We start from the raw sequence: 18,993 nt of genomic DNA, 5'->3' as shown, positions 1-18,993 counted from the left end.
TATACTGAGATCATGTGACATTTAGATTGCACACAGGTGGACTTTATTATGTGACTTCTGAAGGTAATTGGTTGCACCAGATCTTATTTAGGGGCTTCATAGCAAAGGGGGTGAATACAGATGTATGCACCACTTTTCCGTTTTTAATTTTTTTGACTTTTTTGAAACAAGTTATTTTTTAAATTCCACTTTGCCGATTTGGACTATTTTGTTCATGTCCGTTACATGAAATCCGAATAAAAATGCATTTAAATTACAGGTTGTAATGCAACAAAATAGGAAAAATGCCAAGGGGGATGAATACTTTTGCAAGGCACTGTACTATGGCAGGGGTTAACAGGGAGATGGGCCACCAGGGCAGGGCATCTACTTCCTCCTTCCTGTCTCTAGACCACTGGTCTTACGAACACTTTCTTATTGTCCTTCAAGTCTCTCTTCCTCTTTTCTTCCTCAGGAGTTTCTCACTCCTTCCTTACACACCTCTCCAACCCCAAATCCCACCTCTCATATACACTACATGACCAAAAGTGTGTGGACACCTGCTGGTCGAACATCTAATTTCAAAATCATGGGAATTAATATGTATTTTGTCCCCCCTTTGCTGCTATAACAGCCTTCACTTTTCTGTGAAGACTTTTCACTAGATGTTGGAACATTGCTGCAGGGACTTACTTCCATTCAGCCACAAGGTCATTCGTGAGGTCGGGCACAAATGTTGGGCGATTAGGCCTTGCTCGCAGTAGGCTTTGCAATTCATCCCAAAGGTGTTCATTGGGGTTGAGGCCATGGGAACCCATTTCATGAAGCTCCCGACGAATGGTTCATGTACTGATGTTGCTTCCAGAGACAGTGCAACTGAGGACAGTCGATTTTTTATGCGGTTACGTGCTTCAGGACTCACCGGTCCCCTTCTGTGAGCTTTACACCACTCCAGCAGACGCTTGGCATTGCGCATGGTGATCTTAGGCTTGTGTGCAGCTGCTCGGCCATGAACAGCATTTCATGAAGCTCCCGACGAACAGTTCTTGTGCTGACTCGGCAGTTCGGTGAGCTTGTGTGGCCTACCACTTCACGGCTGAGCCTTTGTTGCTCCTAGACGTTTCCACTTCACAATAACGGCACTCACAGTTGACCCGGGCAGCTCTAGCAGGACATACATTTGACCAACTGACTTGTTGGAAAGGTGGCATCCTATGGCGGTACCACGTTGAAAGTCACTGAGCTCTTCAGTAAGGCCATTCTACTGCCAATGTTTGTCTATAGAGATTGCATGACTGTGTGCTTGATTTTCTACACCTGTCGGCAATCCACTAATTTGACGGGTGTCCACATACTTTTGTTTATATAGTGTATCTTATATGGCAGTTTGGGTTAGATACGCAGAGTCTGTGACAGAGTTTGTCTAACTATGGCACACACTGTAAAAACCTAATGAATAATTGTTCACGCAAAAAAAGTTTGGCTAACTATGTTTGAGAGATTTGAATGGGTGCCATTTTGGCACCAAATGTGGGTTTGACAATAGAAGGTTGACCCTGTGTTCATCTTGTCTCCAGGTTTGCCACCAGAGAGAGGAATGCCCTGCTGCTGTACAATGGGAGATTTAATGAGAAACACGACTTTATCGCCTTGGAGATTATCGAGGAACAGATCCAACTCACCTTCTCTGCAGGTGAGAGGGCGGCAGTGTGTGTCCACAGTGCAAATAATCATGCTCGCACAAAGAGCTGGAAAATGACTTACGAGTTGCTTGTATCAACACTAGCCGATAGCTTGCTTAATCAACTCCGCCGTAAGGATATCATGAATGTGGCTTTCACAAACCGCTTGGTAAACACTCTTATCAGCTGAACTCCTTGACCAGTGTGAAACAAACAGTTACAGGATTTCATTAGAATGTGTCCTCTCCATTGTCTGGCTATGCTGCTGTGCAGTTACACCTAGAGATGCATTGGATTTGGCTGTGTGAAAGGGCTGAGTGTTTTACTGTGGTCAGCGAGCAGCTGCTTCCCCCTGACAGAGCCTGAGCAGACTGATTCATGACAGTATAGGCACTTAACGAGCCATGAAGACCTACAGTGCCTAACAAAAGTATTCATCCCCCTTGGCGTTCTTCCTATTTTATTGCATTACAACCTGTAATTTAAATAGATTTTTATTTGGATTTCATGTAATGGTTCATGTAATGGACAAATTGGTGAAGTGAAATGAAAAAAAAATGACTTATTAAAAAAATTCTAAAAAGTAAAAAATGGAAAAGTGATGCGTGCAAATGTATTCACCCCCTTTGCGATGAAGCCCCTGAATAAGATCTGGTGCAACCAATTACCTTCAGAAGTCACATAATTAGTTAAATAAAGTCCACCTGTGTGCAATCTAAGTGTCACATGATGTCAGTATATACACACACCTGTTCCAAAAGGCCCCAGAGTCTACAACACCACTAAGCAAGGGGAACCAACAAGCAAGCGACACCATGAAGATCAAGGAGCTCTCCAAACAGGTCACAGACAAAGTTGTGGAGAAATACAGATCAGGGTTGGATTATAAAAAATATCAGAAACTTTGAACATCCCACGGAGCACCATTAAATCCATTATTAAAAAAAGGAAAGAATGGGACCTCCTGGGTGGCGCAGTGGTCTAGGGCACTGCCACCAGAGAATCTGGGTTCGCGCCCAGGCTCTGTCACAGCCGGCCCCGACCGGGAGGTCTGTGGGGCGACGCACAATTTGCCTAGCATCTTCCGGTTTAGGGAGGGTTTGGCCGGTAGGGATATCCTTGTCTCATCGTGCACTAGCGACTCCTGTGGCGGGCCGGGCGCAGTGCATGCTAACCAGGTCGCCAGGTGTATGGTGTTTCCTTCCGACACATTGGTGCGGCTGGCTTCCGGGTTGGATGCGCGATGTGTTAAGAAGCAGTGTGGCTTGGTTGGGTTGTGTTTCGGAGGATGCATGGCTTTGGACCTTCGTCTCTCCCGAGCCCATACGGGAGTTGTAGCGATGAGACAAGATTGTAACTACTAACAATTGGATACAACGAAAAGGGGGTAAAATTTTAAAAATGGAAATAATATGGCACCACAGCAAACCTGCCAAGAGAGGGCTGCCCACAAAAACTCACAGCCCAGGCAAGGCGGGCATTAATCAGAGAGGCAACAAAGAGACAAAATATAACTCTGTAGGAGCTGCAAAGCTTCACAGCAGAGATTGGAGTATCTTTAAGCCGTACACTCCACAGAGCTGGGAAGAGTGGCCAGAAAAAAGCAATTGCCAAAAGGCATGTGGGAGACTCCCTAAACATATGGAAGAAGGCATGTGGGAGACTCTCCAAACATATGGAAGAAGCTACCTCTAGTCAGATTAGACTATAATTTAGTTTTTTGGCTATCAAGGAAAATGCTATGTCTGGCACAAACCCAACACATCTCATCACCCCGAGAACACAGTGAAGCATGGTGGTGGTAGCATCATGTTGTGGGGATGTTTTTTGTCGGCAGGGACTGGGAAACTGGTCAGAATTGAAGGAATGATGGTTGGTGCTAAATACTGGGACATTTTTGAGGGAAACCTTTTTGTCTTCTAGAGATTTGAGACTGGGATGGAGGTTCACCTTCCAGCAGGACAATGACCCTAAGCATACTGCTAAAGCGACGCTCTAGTGGTTTAAGGGGCAAATATTTAAATGTCTTGGAATGGCCTAGTCAAAGCCCAGACCTCAATCCAATTGAGAATATGTGGTATGACTTCAAGATTGCTGTTCACCAGCGGAACCCATCCAACTTGAAGGAGCTGGAGCAGTTTTGCCTTGAATGGGCAAAAATCCCAATGGCTAGATCTGCCAAACTTATAGAGACATACCCCAAGAGACTTGCAGCTGTAATCGCTACAAAAGGTGGCTCTACAAAGTATTGACTTTGGGGGGGTGTTTATTTCCTGTTTATTTGTCTTATTTCTTGTTTGTTTCACAATAAAAAATATTTTGCACTTTCAAAGTGGTAGGCATGTTGTGTAAATCAAATGATACAAACCCCCCAAAAATCTATTTTAATTCCAGGTTGTAAGGCAACAAAATAGGAAAACTTTGTGCATGACACAAGTAATTTTTCCAACAGTTGTTTACAGACAGATTATTTCACTTATAATTCACTGTATCACAATTCCAGTGGGTCAGAAGTTTACATACACTAAGTTGACTGTGCCTTTAAACAGCTTGGAAAATTAGAGAAAGTGTTGTCAAGGCGTTAGAAGCTTCTGATAGGCTAATTGATATAATTTGAGTAAATTGGAGGTGTAACTGTGGATGTATTTCAAGGCCTACCTTCAAACTCAGTGCCTCTTTGCTTGACATCATGGGAAAATCAAAAGAAATCAGCCAAGACCTCAGATGAAACTATGAACGTACTTTGGTGCGAAAAGAGCATATCAATCCCAGAACAACAGCAAAGGACCTTGTGACGATGCTTGAGGAAACGGGTACAAAAGTATCTTTATCCACAGTCCAAACGAGTTTTATATCGACATAACCTGAAAGGCTGCTCAGCAAGGAAGAAGCCACTGCTCCAAAATAAAAAGCCAGACTACGGTTTGCAACTGCACATGGGGACAAAGATTGTACTTTTTGGAGAAATTTCCTCTGGGCTGATTTAACAAAAATAGAAGTGTTTGGCCATAATGACCATCGTTATGTTTGGAGGAAAAATGGGAGGCTTGCAAACCGAAGAACACCATCCCAACCGTGAAGTACAGGGGTGGCAGCATCATGTTGTGGGGGTGCTTTGCTGCAGGAGGGGCTGGTGCACTTCACAAAATAGATAGATAGATAGAAAATGATGTGGATATACTGAAGCAACATCTAAAGACCTCAGTCAGGAAGTTAAAGCTTGGTCACAAATGGGTCTTCCAAATGGACAATGACCCCAAGCATACTTCCAAAGTTGTGGAAAAATGGCTTAAAGACCACAAAGTCAAGGTATTGGAGTGGCCATCACAAAGCCCTGACCTCAATCTTATAGAAAATGTGTGAGCAGAACTGAAAGAGTGTGTGCGAGCAAGGAGGCCTCCAATCCTGACTTAGTTACACCAGCTCTGTCAGGAGGAATGGGCCAAAATTCACCCAACTTATTGAGGGAAGCTTGTGGAAGGTTCCCCGAAACGTTTGACCCAAGTTAAACAATTTAAAGGCAATGCTATCAAATACCATTTGAGTGTATGTAAACTTCTGACCCACTGGGAATGTGATGAAAGAAATCAACGCTGGAATTATTAATTTTCCCTTCTATTATTCTGATATTTCACATTCTTAAAATAAAGTGGTTGTCGTAACTGACCTAAGACAGGGAATTTTCACCAGAATTAAATGTCAGGAATTGTGAAAAACTGAGATTAAATGTATTTGGCTAAGGTGTATGTAAACCTCTGACTTCAATTGTATGCACGCAAACAAACACAGCTCTTGTTGTTGAATCCACTGCGCTGACTGTGTCTCACTGCCAATGTCTAGAGAGCCCTGGATTTCATACCACACACTCAGCAAGAAAGGGCAACGTGGGACTGCAGAAGTAATTGAGTTTTTTTTTTTGAAAGACACACTAAACACTGTGACTAATGACTCTGTAACACAGCTACAGTGTTGCGTTACTGTTGACTGAGTTGGTGGGTAAATTCTTCCCGAGAGACTCCTGCCCTTGGTAAACAGTCAGTAAAGCCCTGGGTAAATCTGGTGTGATTGTTGCTCTGCAGACATTGTGAACGAGAATCATTGATATGGTTGGAAAACCCTGGTGTTCTTACAGTGAGTGTGATTTATGATGACTGTGTGAGCTGACTGGCTTTGTGAGTCTGGCTGTGTTTTTATTTCTCCATGTTGGAGTTTCATGTAAGAGAAATGGGTTTCCTTACATTGATTTTTTAACTCTGACGTACATGTTGTAAAGCATATACTCTCTGACATTTATCCTTCCTTTTAAAGTAGAGCCTACATGTCTGGCATACAAGGCTACGTACATTCGACAGACAATATGGCATTGTATTTAACCACAACCTCTTTTCACCTCTCTTGTCTTTCCTATCTTTCCTCTTTCTCTCTTTCCCTCTCTCCCCGCCACTCTCTCCCCCTCCTCCAGGCGAGACTAAGACCGTGGTCCATCCCTTTGTTCCCGGAGGGGTCAGTGACGGTCAGTGGCACTCTGTCCAGCTGCACTACTACAACAAGGTAAGGCACGGCTACACCGTGTTTAGAGACAGTAAACATATGTTGAAGACAGAAATGTAATGGATGGAGAAATCTGCATATCTGTCCAAGTTACTCACCTACTCGGATAACCTGGTTTGATAGTCTGTTGATATGTTGACCACCTTTTATTCTGGATTATTGAAATAAAGTGGGACCACATTTAAGTACCATATCATAAAGAGCATGATTGTATCAGAAAGATCTTATGAGCCATGTGTGTGTCAGAGTTCATCTTAATTGTATTACATGTAAACTGCTCAAACCAGAGGGAAACTGTGGTTTTCCCACGCTCTTTCTATAAGCCAATCTTAAGGAGGATTATTTCATATCACAGATCAAATTCACCACCAAAGGTAATCGCATGTTAGACTTATATGGCAGTCAATTGCTGGGTGTTATTTTTCCACAAACTTCCCATGGCCTCGGGCCTATTGAACGACAACAGCAGACATACAACATCTCAGCTCTATCCATCTCTGCATACAGGCCTACTCCCTACCTCAACCCTATGTTATAGACTATGCTTCTCTGAACATGTGAGAGCTTCTTAGCGCCGACTTTTAGACTCTTTCCCAACCGGTTTCCAGAAAAGCACATGTCAACTGGAAGGCATGTGCCAAGTGTTGAAGCTTCAGAATAGCCTCGTCCATTTCTGTCACGAAAGACACGGGTTTCTTTATTTCCTGCCTGTCTCTGATTCCTACTTTCCTGGCTTCCCTAACCCGGTGTAGCAGACGTCAAATACTGCATTGTGATTGGCCGACCTCCTAGCAGGTTTCAGACCTGTGTTGGTTCTTATTGTTCTGTGTGTTGTATTGGGGGTAAAGTACCATGGAAACAGGGGAGATTCATTTCCATGCTATTGCCAGTCTGGACAGATTTCCTGTTTCTAAACCAAATCCCTCCTCTTTCTTGCTTGTTTAGTTTCTCCCAGGACTGAACCTATGCTACTAGTGTTCTGTCGGCAACATAAGACAAACACAATCGCTCACACAGACACATGAGTGAGCGCTAACACACACACACGCATGAGCGAGCCCACAAGTACACACACACACACACACACACGTGCACACACTAGAAGACTTCACGGGTCCAATAGACCCGAAATTTCGAGATCCGACCCTGGACCCAAGCGGTTCCTAAATTGTGAGTTTTATCTTGGATCTGGTTCAGGTCTGATATCATTGCTATGGGTCTCGGGTATGTGCAACAAAAAATGTATTACAGACTGGAACCGATTGGACACGTCCTCTGTTAATTGAATGTGTGTGAGGTGATGAGAACTGGGCAAGCTTGTTATATGTCAGCCAATTGTAACTCAATAAAACGCACAGCGGATGTCCAGCTGAAACAGATTCAGGCTGTTCGCCTCATGTGCGCCTGTTGCTGAGGAGAGAGCCAGTGAAAGGTATTTTCCATTGAAGTAAAATCATTTTCAGACAAGAAGAATGTCCTCGGGGACAAGTTGTAATACTGTAGTGGACAAAGATGAGAAGATCATTGGCACGGCCTTAATGGACTGTGTGCAACTCGCTATTCAGGTTTGAAGCAATTTTCTAACTTTTATTTATTTATGTATTTATTATAATTAGTTTTATCATTAATATGATTATATATCATTATTATTATTATTATTGCAGGCCTATTTAAGAATCTAAACCAGTTCTTTAAATAGTGTTTGAAAAACGAGTTTTGTTTCATTTTTGTCGAGACATTTTTGTTGGCTAAATGAAGTTCCAGCTGTAATGTTGTGTTTGCCGCAATATAATGGAATTACCGGTAGGGCTACTCTCAGTCAAACCGTGAGAAGTTCAAACCGAAGAGGGCGAGATGCAAATCTTAATTGAATTATGAAACATAATAACCTGTTCGTATTTTCCCTATAAACAATGTCGACTTACTTTTGATATTACCCTAATAAAGTGAAGTCATGTTTGTACATTTTTGGTTGTGGTAGGCTATGGTTATTATTACACACACCAGCACTCCAACAAGTTGAAGTTGACGAAGAATGTTTTAGACCTACCAGAGTTACGCCTTTAATCTAACAATATAATGCTTGTCTTTATAAAAAAAATACTCCCATTGAAAATGTACAAATTAGCTTCCTATTTCTTTATAGCAGTAGTAGTCTATCTGACAAGTATAAAGAAATACATGTCTGTGTTGGGGACATTGTGCCGACATATCTGTCTTTTTCTACATCTCTCTAGGGCTAGGCTTAACCTTCTCTATATATAAATATATATTTTTTTTATATTAATATCATACAGTTGACGCCTAGGGCTTTATTCATGCAATGCCCTGACGCATTTATCGCTCAAATCTCCAACCGCTTAATCTCCAACAGCGTAAGGTGGACAATTATTTGTTTTTGGAGAGTAAAAATCAATATAACAATAGGCTATAAAGCTTTGAATATGCTACACATCGAAACACAACTAGTTGTTTTCTTGTTTTATTTGTTAAAGGCAGTTTTTAAGGACACGTAAGTTGATCATTTGGTGGGCCTCCCGAGTGGCGCAGAGGTCTAAGGTGCTGCATCACAGTGCGCGAGGCATCAATACAGACCCGGGTTGTGTCATATCCGGCAGTGAGTGGGAGACCCATGAGGCGACGCCATATTGGCGCAGCGTCGTCCGGGTTAGGGGAGAGTGGCTGGCCGGGATTTCCTTTTCCCATCACGCTCTAGTGACTCCTTGTGGCGGGCCGGGCGACTGCAAGCTGACCCGGTCACCAGCTGGACCGTGTTTCCTCCGGCACATTGGTGCGGCTGGCTTCTGGGTTAAGCGAGCAGTGTGTCAAGATGCAGTGCGGCTTAGCAGGGTCATGTTTTGGAGGACGCCTTCGCCTCTCCCGAGTCCGTATGGGAGTTGTAGCGATGGGACAAGACTGTATCACGAAATTGGTCAGGAAAAGGGCGAAAGATAAAATAAAAATTGTGTTTATCATTTGGCCAATATCTCTCATTTATTGATGGAGCTGGCTGCTTCTCTCTCTCTTTCTACTCTCGGATATGAGAGTTATGTTTGGGTCTGTTTTTCCACAGGCCTATTTGAAACAGGTCTAACTGTTCTCGGGTTCATTCAGAACCGGTCTACGTTTACATTCCTTTTATGTGTGCATGTTGGGTGGAAAAGCCTCTAACACACACACACACACACACATACAGTGGGGCAAAAAAGTATTTAGTCAGCCACCAATTGTGCAAGTTCTCCCACTTAAAAAGATGAGAGGCCTGTAATTTTCATCATTGGTACACTTCAACTATGACAGACAAAATGTGAAGAAAAAAAAATCCAGAAAATCACATTGTAGGATTTTTAATTTATTTATTTGCAAATTATGGTGGAAAATAAGTATTTGGTCATAACAAAAGTTTATCTCAATATTTTGTTATATACCCTTTGTTGGCCATGACAGAGGTCAAACGTTTTCTGTAAGTCTTCACAAGGTTTTCACACACTGTTGCTGGTATTTTGACCCATTCCTCCATGCAGATCTCCTCCTTTTTTAGTTTGGAGGTCAATGAGAGAGGGTAGAATCAACACAATATGTAATTGCTCATTTGCTACGCGAGGCTTATTCGATCAAATAGCACTAATGTTTAGGTTGCTTTGATATAAGTGGGCGCACATTGTATTCCGGCAGCTTTGAGAAAACTATTTTATGTCAGAGTTGTGCCTGTTGTTCACATGCTTATCTGCTCTCTCATTGGCTAGAATGTCCCCACCTGATCCAACCTCCTCATGCCTTTGCCGATATTATTCCCATTGTTAGAGCGGTCAGTCCAGTATCTTGTCAGTGTATACACAATCTTTGATCACTATCATTAGCAAAAAAATCAGCTAGGTAGCTAACTTGATTCTTCTTACATGTACTACTAAAGTTAAAAAGCGCTGGATTGTTGTAAACATACGCAAAATACATTTTCCTCCCAACATCTATTTTGCACCCGTCTCAGGCCATTCCTTTTAATAAATCCAAGTCACGTTGATATTGACCTAATAATTCATCCTAACCTAACCTATGACCTAGCAAATCACCCTATGTATTACTGCCCCAATTGCAAGAAGTGGCACAAATAAATCACTAAGAACTAGCCTAGCCTAGCATGCTTTCTACCCCTAAAACTACATGTAAACAATACATCTAAATATTTTAATACAACTAAAACTCAATAAAAAAGAGAATCTGAATGGAAAGTAAAAATTGAAAAAATGAATAGAAATAAAAACGAATATAAAAACACTATAATAACCTACCTGTCCAGGAAGAGGCTACTGCAGCCAGGCACGCTGTCACCTTTATGTTATACCTCACATTGTTATACCTCACCCCAGTCACATTGAGAACAGCCAAACCTAGTCCCGACAGTCCAGATAGGATCCAGGCCTTCATCTAAAGCCAGACTAAGCTCAGAAGACCTATGACTTTCTACTTCAGAGCCTTGGAGGACTCATAAAGGGATTCCCAATGTCTGTGTTCCACGTGACATCCTATTCCACACACAGAGCTCTGGTCAAACGGAGTGCACTTTGCTGGGAATGCGGTGCCATTTGGAACTCGGCCTAGGATATTTTTATGGCCTACTCAAGGCTTCTCAAGGCACCGGTTAGATTAAGGGTTGTCCATATCAGAGTGGAGGGGCCCAGTCACCCCAAACAGCCCCTAACAGTCTGCTCCCCTTTCTCCTCAAACCATAGGTCAGAGGCCGCAAGGGGATGGGCTATGAGGGACATTGGGCCACCATGGTAACAGACACACTTGCATTGTGCTTGGTGATTTACGGTGGTGTGTGTGGTGCTTAGACTCATGCAGGGCGGGGGTGGCCTCCCTATTGAAGATTTCACACAATAGAAGACATTTTAGAAATTCCCAATTTATTTTGGATGTGGAGTAGCGACGTCTCAAGGACAGCAAGAGGAGTTGGCACAAGACGCACACACACACACACTCAGAGCTAAAAAGGAAACACACAGAGAGAAAGGGATATTCTTGGACTGTTCAGGTTTTGATGATAATGAATCAGGAAGTGACGTCACGTCATCTCTCAGAAGGATGATTGTCTGGGGAGGAAGTATGTTGGATCACTGTGGTGTATTTCTGTTCTCCTCTTTTCTGTTGGTAGACCAGTGGATAAAGCAGCGGCAGGCAGGCAGGCTTTGTCTTATGATGGATGACTTTAGGCACTATGTTGAATAATGAATGTTCATTAAGGACAAGAGGTCGACAAGTGTGTGTATGTCTGTGTTTATTTGTAAAGGGGTCTATGTCTGGGCCTAGTGTCAGACTTGTTAATCGTTGTGGTCTGGACGGAGTAGTCTAGAGGACATGATGTTATTTACATTTTGCAGTATAACATGCTCTATTAGCCGCATTCCCAGACACAGACAGGCCTAGCTAGCTCTAGTAGTTTGCCCTAATCACACTGCTGCATCGAAGCCCTCATCTAAAACTCATACTTTGACTGAAGGAGATGGTAATAACATGGCCTTTATAGATACGAGGCTTTATTCATCCATGCCATAGGCTGTAGCCGTGTTCATTTAGTAGACAAGTCCCGTGCCATTATTTTATATTATATGATTTATACTAAGAAGAATATAACTGAACGTGGCTGAATAAAATAGAAAGGATATTTTTCCCATTCCAGAGAGAGAGTCCGCATATGAAGTGGCTATATTGAGCTTAAACGTGATCATTTGAAACAGGTCCTATATGCTAGATTTAGAGTTATTTGGCAACTTTAGTTGTGAATGATACAAACTTTAGAATGTCTTAGAAATCAACACGTATATGGGCTGCATGATGCGACTTCGGGCTGTTGAGGATTTGAGAAAGTCGCAGAAAAAGCTTGTGCTCTGTTCCTTGCTGTAGGCCGCACATACCGGGGGGGGGAGATGTAATCTGTATGCACTCTGATAGTGAATGGAGATAGAGGCTCCTTTCCCACCAGCTGTTTTTTTCCCATCATGCCAGGTAGGCTACTCCTGTTATTTCACTCCACCCATCAACCACTGTTTGAGGAGCATGCATCCTCTCGCTACGTGAGAGGTGATATTCCCGCCCAAACCCTGTATGCCATGGGCTCTTCAACCCTGTTCCTGAAGTTACCCAGTGCTTCATTTGGGAAACCTAGTGAAATCTGTTTTCGGGAACATCGATAGTAACATCTATTTCATTTAACTGACAGCCCCTCTCTCTCTGCACGCTCGGGATATAAGTGAAGGAGAGAGCGGACGAGATGGAAACGCACTGTGGTAAGATATTCTGTCGCTAAAAGGCAATGGGTCAGCCTATTAATGCAACAGGAATTGCAGTGATGGAACAAGACTGTAACTACCAATTGGGTAAAAAGTATTTAAAAACAACGTTTTCCACTCAGTTTAAACCTGTTGTTTAATTTCTTTGTTTGATCAATCACAGCGAGGTGAGTTTTAAAAGCATGACACAATTTTGATGTGCTTGATGTGATGTCAGAGTGGTTAGAGGGACAATGGAGCCCTGAGTACCAGCCCATTAGAGACCCGATGGTCATTAGCCAGTCGGGTACTACCAACGCATGTCCAGAGTGCAGAGGAGGTGACCGTGACCCAGCAGTCACATGGAATTTTACCACCCACTAAATTTTGCTCTGCCAGGAGTACCCCTGAAGTACCCCCTCATTTTATCAGTAGGCCTATGGGCTCATGAGTCTTGTCAAGTACCCCCTGTGGATAGGCCAAGTACCCCAGGGGTTCTAGTACCCCTGGTTGGGAACCACTGGCCTAGAACCACAAGTAGTAGCACGGCAGTGACCATACGAGTTGGCTCGTACACTATATTAGCAGATCTGGGACCAGGCTAAACAAACAGGTCTAGCCTCACTGGACAGCCAACTCACCCTCCCAACAGCTTTCTCTTATTCATTCAGCCCTGCTAGCTCTACCAAACAGAGGAGCTAGTGTCATGTCTCTGTTTCTCTGTGTGTCTCGTATCTTTTCTATGCAAACAGTGCAGAGAGATGACAGAGAGAAAGTGTGGTAGTGGGGATGATCCATGCACTCACAGTGAGATTTATCCCCCAACGGATCACTGGACTCTGGGGTGGGCGTTATGGAGGGGGGTTATATGTATGTCTGAGGGGTTATATGGGGTTATATGTATGTTTTCTAGGTTAAAGCCAGTATCTATATCTCTTAGGGGAGTGTTCACAGCTGGACTCATGATCATAAACTCTGAGTGAGCTAAACTGTGTATTTTAAAATGGGAGTCATACCTGCCATTGGTTTTGTAGGGAGATAATATTTGTGGTTCTCTAGAAGTGTAGAGGCTGATGTAATACCTGGAGTTGTATAGGAACTTTTAGTAAGACCATTTATATCTGTGCCGAGCCGAGAACATGCAGAATAATCCAGTCACTGAGATCTAAATGAGCAGAAACAATTTCTCTCAAACTTGCATACATTGTCATGCAGGCACAGACAAACACACACCTACAGACCACACACGCTTACACTAGACTAGAGGATGTACTGTTGGTGCTGTTAGTCCACACACACACACTAGTTGCAGATCTTAACGGATCTAACACACCCCTTTCTCTCCCATGGTCTACCCAGGACAGCCTGCACCTGCTGGGGTCCAGTGGGGTGTTGGGGGTCCCTCTTTATACTGCCTGGCTGGAGCTGACACACAAGGAGGTACAGTAGCATGGCCTCTCGTGTCTTAGCTCTAGTACTGGTGTGAGTTCTAGTACTGGTGTGAGTTCTAGTACTGGTGGTAGTACTAGTCTTGGGGTTAGTCAGGCTCTAGTCTGGTCTCTAGTCTGGCTCTAGTCGTGGTCTAGTCTTGCGGTGGTTCTATGGTTAGCTTGGTTCTAGTCCACAGTGTGTTATCCAACATGTTGTCGGGGTGTCTCAAAGGTTTGCATGTCTTTACAGACTTCATTCTTTAACAGAGTTACTTCACTTCTTGCTGCAGGTTTCCATTTTGATTCTCATTCATTTTACTGTAGCTACATTTTCCTTCGCTGAAAACACAATGCTCACCCATTAAACCTGCGTGTTTGTGTTCGTCAACATCTCTGCCTCTCAACCACCTACAGGGAATCTTGCAGGTGCGCCGAGCACCATGGGATTTCACGCACCAGATTTCAGCCAATCACCAGTCAGAATTGCCCTGACACGCAGAGAGGGATCATGTTACCCGCTGACATTATTTTCTCTAATAGGGCTGGCTAATACACTTTTTAGCCAGTAGTTCTGAAAGTAGCTCTCACAAGTCAAGCTTGGTACCCGGGAATGGAGTATTGCGTCACGTATGTACACCTCGTCATTGCTCTCTCACTCTGCTATGTGTGCATCTTGCTCAAATTGCCTGGGGTCTGGGCCCATGTGGGGGGAAATGTAGGGGAAATGGCGCAGCACAGCTTTCAGATAAACAGTCGTTCTCAAACTAGGTATTTCGTTGCTAATTGAGGTAAGACAGTAATTTTGCTCATTGATTATCCATGTATGAACTACACATTGACACATTGAAGTTCAAAGCCAAAGTTCCAGAGCATGTCTTTAATATCAGGGGGTCCCTTGGTTGCCGGTTTGCCTGAGTTGGGGGTCCCTGTGTCCTATTCCAGACCAATTGCTGTTTGCCAATGAGGGAGCCAGAGATTCCATGCAGCTCATGTAGCACGACTCAATGTTAGAGAGTGAGGAGGGAGAACGTGGTCAGGAGAAAGAGAACTAGGGAGGGAGAGCGAATGAGAGGGAGGGCGACAAGAAGAGATTTACGACTAGTGCTGTAAACACCTGGCACCTGCCTCTGTCTTTTACTCCCCTCCTTTACTCACTCTGTCCATTTCTCTTACTCATAGGCTGTGCTAATGTGTTACAGCATTCACTGCCAGACAGTCTTATGGGTGTTTGATGCTTTCAGTACTCCTAGGCTTGAATAAAACATGTATTGCAGTAGCCTTTCACACCCACAGTGGGGAGTTTGTAGTAAGATAGTAATCTCACAGATATTCCAACTAGCTCCAGATTCCGATAACGGGTCACGGGATTCGCGGGATAGAGAGAAACTCCGTATCTGAAGGTTTCCTATTCCTATTGTTCGGCTCAAGGTATTCAGAGGACAATATTGCTGTCCATCTGGCATCGCCCAGAGAAAGAGCAGAGCATTGATATATGTGTGTGTGTGTGTTATAGAGATGGCATCAGGGTAACATATAGGGTTGAACGTCCGCCCCATGTCCTGTAGGAGAGAGTGCAACATTGTTACCCATTGTATGTCCTCAGGGTGTGTGTGTGTGTGTGTGTAAAAATTGCCTGAATTGATGTGATAACAATAAATAGAAAGATATGTTTATAATTTTTTCCACAGTTTTTTAATTTTTATCCTTTAACCTACAACTATTAGTCGTCCCATTAGTAATCACGCATATTGGCAAACTTATTTCATTTCAAACTTTTTCTAGTATAGGCTACTTATCACAATGAACAATATCAGCAAAATGCCTGCGATAAGTGATTGGTATGGTCGCTGTCAATCATTTTATCGTCCCAGCTCTAGTGTGTGGTTTTGAGTGTGTGTGTGCGTGCGCATGCATGCGTGTATGAATAATTGACAGGTCTAGGTTTACAGTGCCAGAGGGTAGGTGAAGTAATGGTCTAAGAACACATTGGGACGTTACAGCTAGACGGACGCCCTAACCCACACACCACAGGCACACATACACACCAGACCAAACATACGCACACACACTCATTAAGCATTTGCCTTTCCCCTCCTTCCGTAGGAGCACACAAAGCAAAGGATGGCAGGAGATGCAGCTTTTCCAAAAATTCTGGAATTTGGAATGAGAGAGAGAAAGAGAGGGCGAGGGAGAAGCGATTGCGTTTCCTCAGTGAAACCCAAGTCTTGTCAGAGCCTTCGACTCCCGACTTCCTTCATTATGAAAATACCCCGCTCACCCTTTCCTCTCCTCCGCTAGCAACTTCCTGCAGCGCGGGCCTGACTCACACAGTTGAGGTAGTCCATCGTATCCCATGATGACTTCCACTGCTGCTTGTGGGTTTGCTGAGGACTGTCTCATCCGATGCGGGACGCACACTCTCTGCCACAGACAGAGCACACACAGGCCTGTCCCGTTGATTCTGGGGCTGGTCACATGTCTGTTCTGTCGATGGCCCGAGCCGTCTAAGCTGGCGGTGTGTGATGGACGCCTCGATGCTCCCGCAGTTGGTTCTCTGAGCGAGGAACACGGTCCTGCCAGGAAACCTTTTCCAAAATGCATTGGAGGCATTTTATGTGAAAGGACTCCAGTTGTTTTAAGTGTCGGCTGTAGACGGTCCATGTTCCACATCCATAAAAGAGTGTAGATACACACACTGCCTGGTAGACTGCCACTTTGATGTGTTGGTTCCTGTTGTTAAAAAACCCTCTTCCTTCTCCGTCCAAAGGAGGATGAGGCCCGTTTGACCCGATTCTGGGTGTCCTGGTGGATGTTGCAGTCTTCTTCGCTTCCAGGATATTTCAAGTGTGCTACAATGACAAGCGATGAGTCTGAGATAAAGAATGCGGGTGTTTCAGTCAGAGGATCAGATGACCACCGTTTTTGCGACATTAACCAACAGCCCCATGCCTCTGTATGCTCTGTATGCCGCTGTATGCCGCTGTATGCCTCTGTATGCCGCTGTATGGCTTGTAAAACCCCCGGGGCCACAGGAGCGCCACCATCGGCGTACCCCGTTGAGATTGGAGCTCTGTGGCGGCTTGGAGCCTCCTGATTGTTGAAGAGGTTCCCGTCCAATCTAAAGTCCAGGGTTTCCTCATTCCCCGTTGTCTTTGGGCGCTTTTGTGACACAGCGAAGGTAGACTGATATATACACACACACACTCGACATCACACGCACCCTCCCACTCCACGGCTCTAGCACTGCCTTGTGACTCAAAGTATACTCCTGGAAGGATCCCAGTTATGACATTAGCTGTATGACAAGTCCTCAGAAAGTGGATGGGATTTTCTTTTCAGAGTTGTTTTTTCTCTTTTGTTTGTAATCTGATGCATCCACCACTGGCCTTAGCCTCCCTCCCGGGTAGTAAAGTTGTCATGTGCTTGTCAGACAGACAGACAGACAGACAGACAGGTAGAGTGGTGTAATAGGATGAAAAGATAATGTTAGTTAATCAGTGTTCAGTCCTAGGGCTGTTTTGGGGTAGTTACTGCAGTGTTTCCTGTGTTGTCAGCTCTGTAAGGCTCTGTAGGCGTCAGATCAGGCCTCAGTCAGTAACCTTATACCCTACCTACTGTGCTGCAAGGCAGACTGAGTGGTAAAACACATAGAAACTTTGCATTTCGTTAACTAACACTCACACTTTACTTTTTCCCCCCTACTACCACTGACTTTGCTGAAAGCTACTTTGAGGGAAATATACTGACCTATGTGATTGTCCCACCTAGCTATTTCAAGATCAATGCACTAACTGCTAAATGACTAGAATATATAAAAACTATAAAGCCCATAACATGGAGAGTTTGCCTGTGCTGACTTTAGAGCTGAAAACAAGTACACAGAGCGAGAGAGTTATTTGGTTCACACACTCGGAGGCGGCGAGAAGAGATGTGTGTACACATCCATTTGTACGTTGGTGTGTGTGTGTCTGCCTGTCTGTATGCCTGCCTGTCTGCCTGCCTGCCTGTCTGTCTGCCTGTCTGCCTCTCTGTCTGCCTGTCTGTCTGCCTGTCTGTCTGCCTGTCTGTCTGCCTGTCTCTCTGTCTGCCTGTCTGTCTGTCTGCCTGTCTGTCTGTCTGTCTGTCTGCCTGTCTGTCTGCCTGTCTGTCTGCCTGTATGTCTACCTGTCTGCTGTCTGCCTGTCTGTCTGTCTGCCTGTCTGTCTGCCTGTCTGTCTGCCTGTCTGTCTGCCTGTATGTCTACCTGTCTCTCTGTCTGCCTGTCTGTCTGCCTGTCTGTCTGCCTGTCTGTCTGTCTGTCTGTCTGTCTGCCTGTCTGTATGCCTGCCTGCCTGTCTGCCTGCCTGTCTGTCTGCCTGTCTGCCTGTCTGTCTGCCTGTCTGTCTGCCTCTCTGTCTGCCTGTCTGTCTGCCTGTCTGTCTGCCTGTATGTCTACCTGTCTCTCTGTCTGCCTGTCTGTCTGCCTGTCTGTCTGCCTGTCTGCCTGCCTGTCTGTCTGTCTGTCTGTCTGTCTGTCTGTCTGCCTGTCTGTCTGCCCTTTATGTCTACCTGTCTCTCTGTCTGCCTGTCTGTCTGCTTGTCTGTCTGCCTGTCTGTCTGTCTGTGTTGCTTGTGTTCTCTGACCTTTTCCTCTTTGTTGGTTGCCGTATGGATCAGGTGCGTTGCTATGGCACCAGCTAGGCTATCGTCCCCAGAGACGAGCTAGGAGATGAATGGCAGAATTGTCAACACCCCAGAGAGAGAGAGAGAGAGAGAGAGGGAAAGGGGGCCCTGTCTGTGAGCCAAAGTCCACTTTTAGTCAGGGGATCAGAAACTCTGTTGAAGCTGCATAGGGCCTAGGCCTACATTGAAAGCCCCATTCCATACAAAGGGCGACATTATTTCACACAGGAGTTAGTCAAATGTCTACTGTATTTCTTGGAGCTGTATTGGGGAAGTGTGTGTGTGTGTGTGTGTGTGTGTGTGTGTGTGTGTGTGTGTGTGTGTGTGTGTGTGTGTGTGTGTGTGTGTGTGTGTGTGTGTGTGTGTGTGTGTGTGTGTGTGTGTGTGTGTGGTAAATGGTAATTTTATCCCCAGCTCATA

At 44.5% G+C, this 18,993-nt stretch overlaps 1 protein-coding gene across 3 annotated transcripts in view; it reads left to right on the top strand.

The window, feature by feature from the left end:
• Positions 1–18,993, top strand: part of celsr1a (cadherin EGF LAG seven-pass G-type receptor 1a) — a 121,888-nt gene that overhangs the window by 59,333 nt on the left and 43,562 nt on the right. For all 3 annotated transcript variants that reach the window (XM_042300062.1, XM_042300060.1, XM_042300061.1), the window contains exons 6-7: positions 1,557–1,672; positions 6,124–6,212. In XM_042300062.1, the coding sequence (XP_042155996.1) occupies positions 1,557–1,672; positions 6,124–6,212 (205 nt within the window). The remainder of the gene's footprint in view (positions 1–1,556; positions 1,673–6,123; positions 6,213–18,993) is intronic.

Source organism: Oncorhynchus tshawytscha, linkage group LG17 (genome assembly GCF_018296145.1).
Source record: "Oncorhynchus tshawytscha isolate Ot180627B linkage group LG17, Otsh_v2.0, whole genome shotgun sequence".
Taxonomy (NCBI): domain Eukaryota; kingdom Metazoa; phylum Chordata; class Actinopteri; order Salmoniformes; family Salmonidae; genus Oncorhynchus; species Oncorhynchus tshawytscha.
Note: the sequence above shows the minus strand (reverse complement) of the source record. Positions and strands in the feature narration are given on the sequence as shown.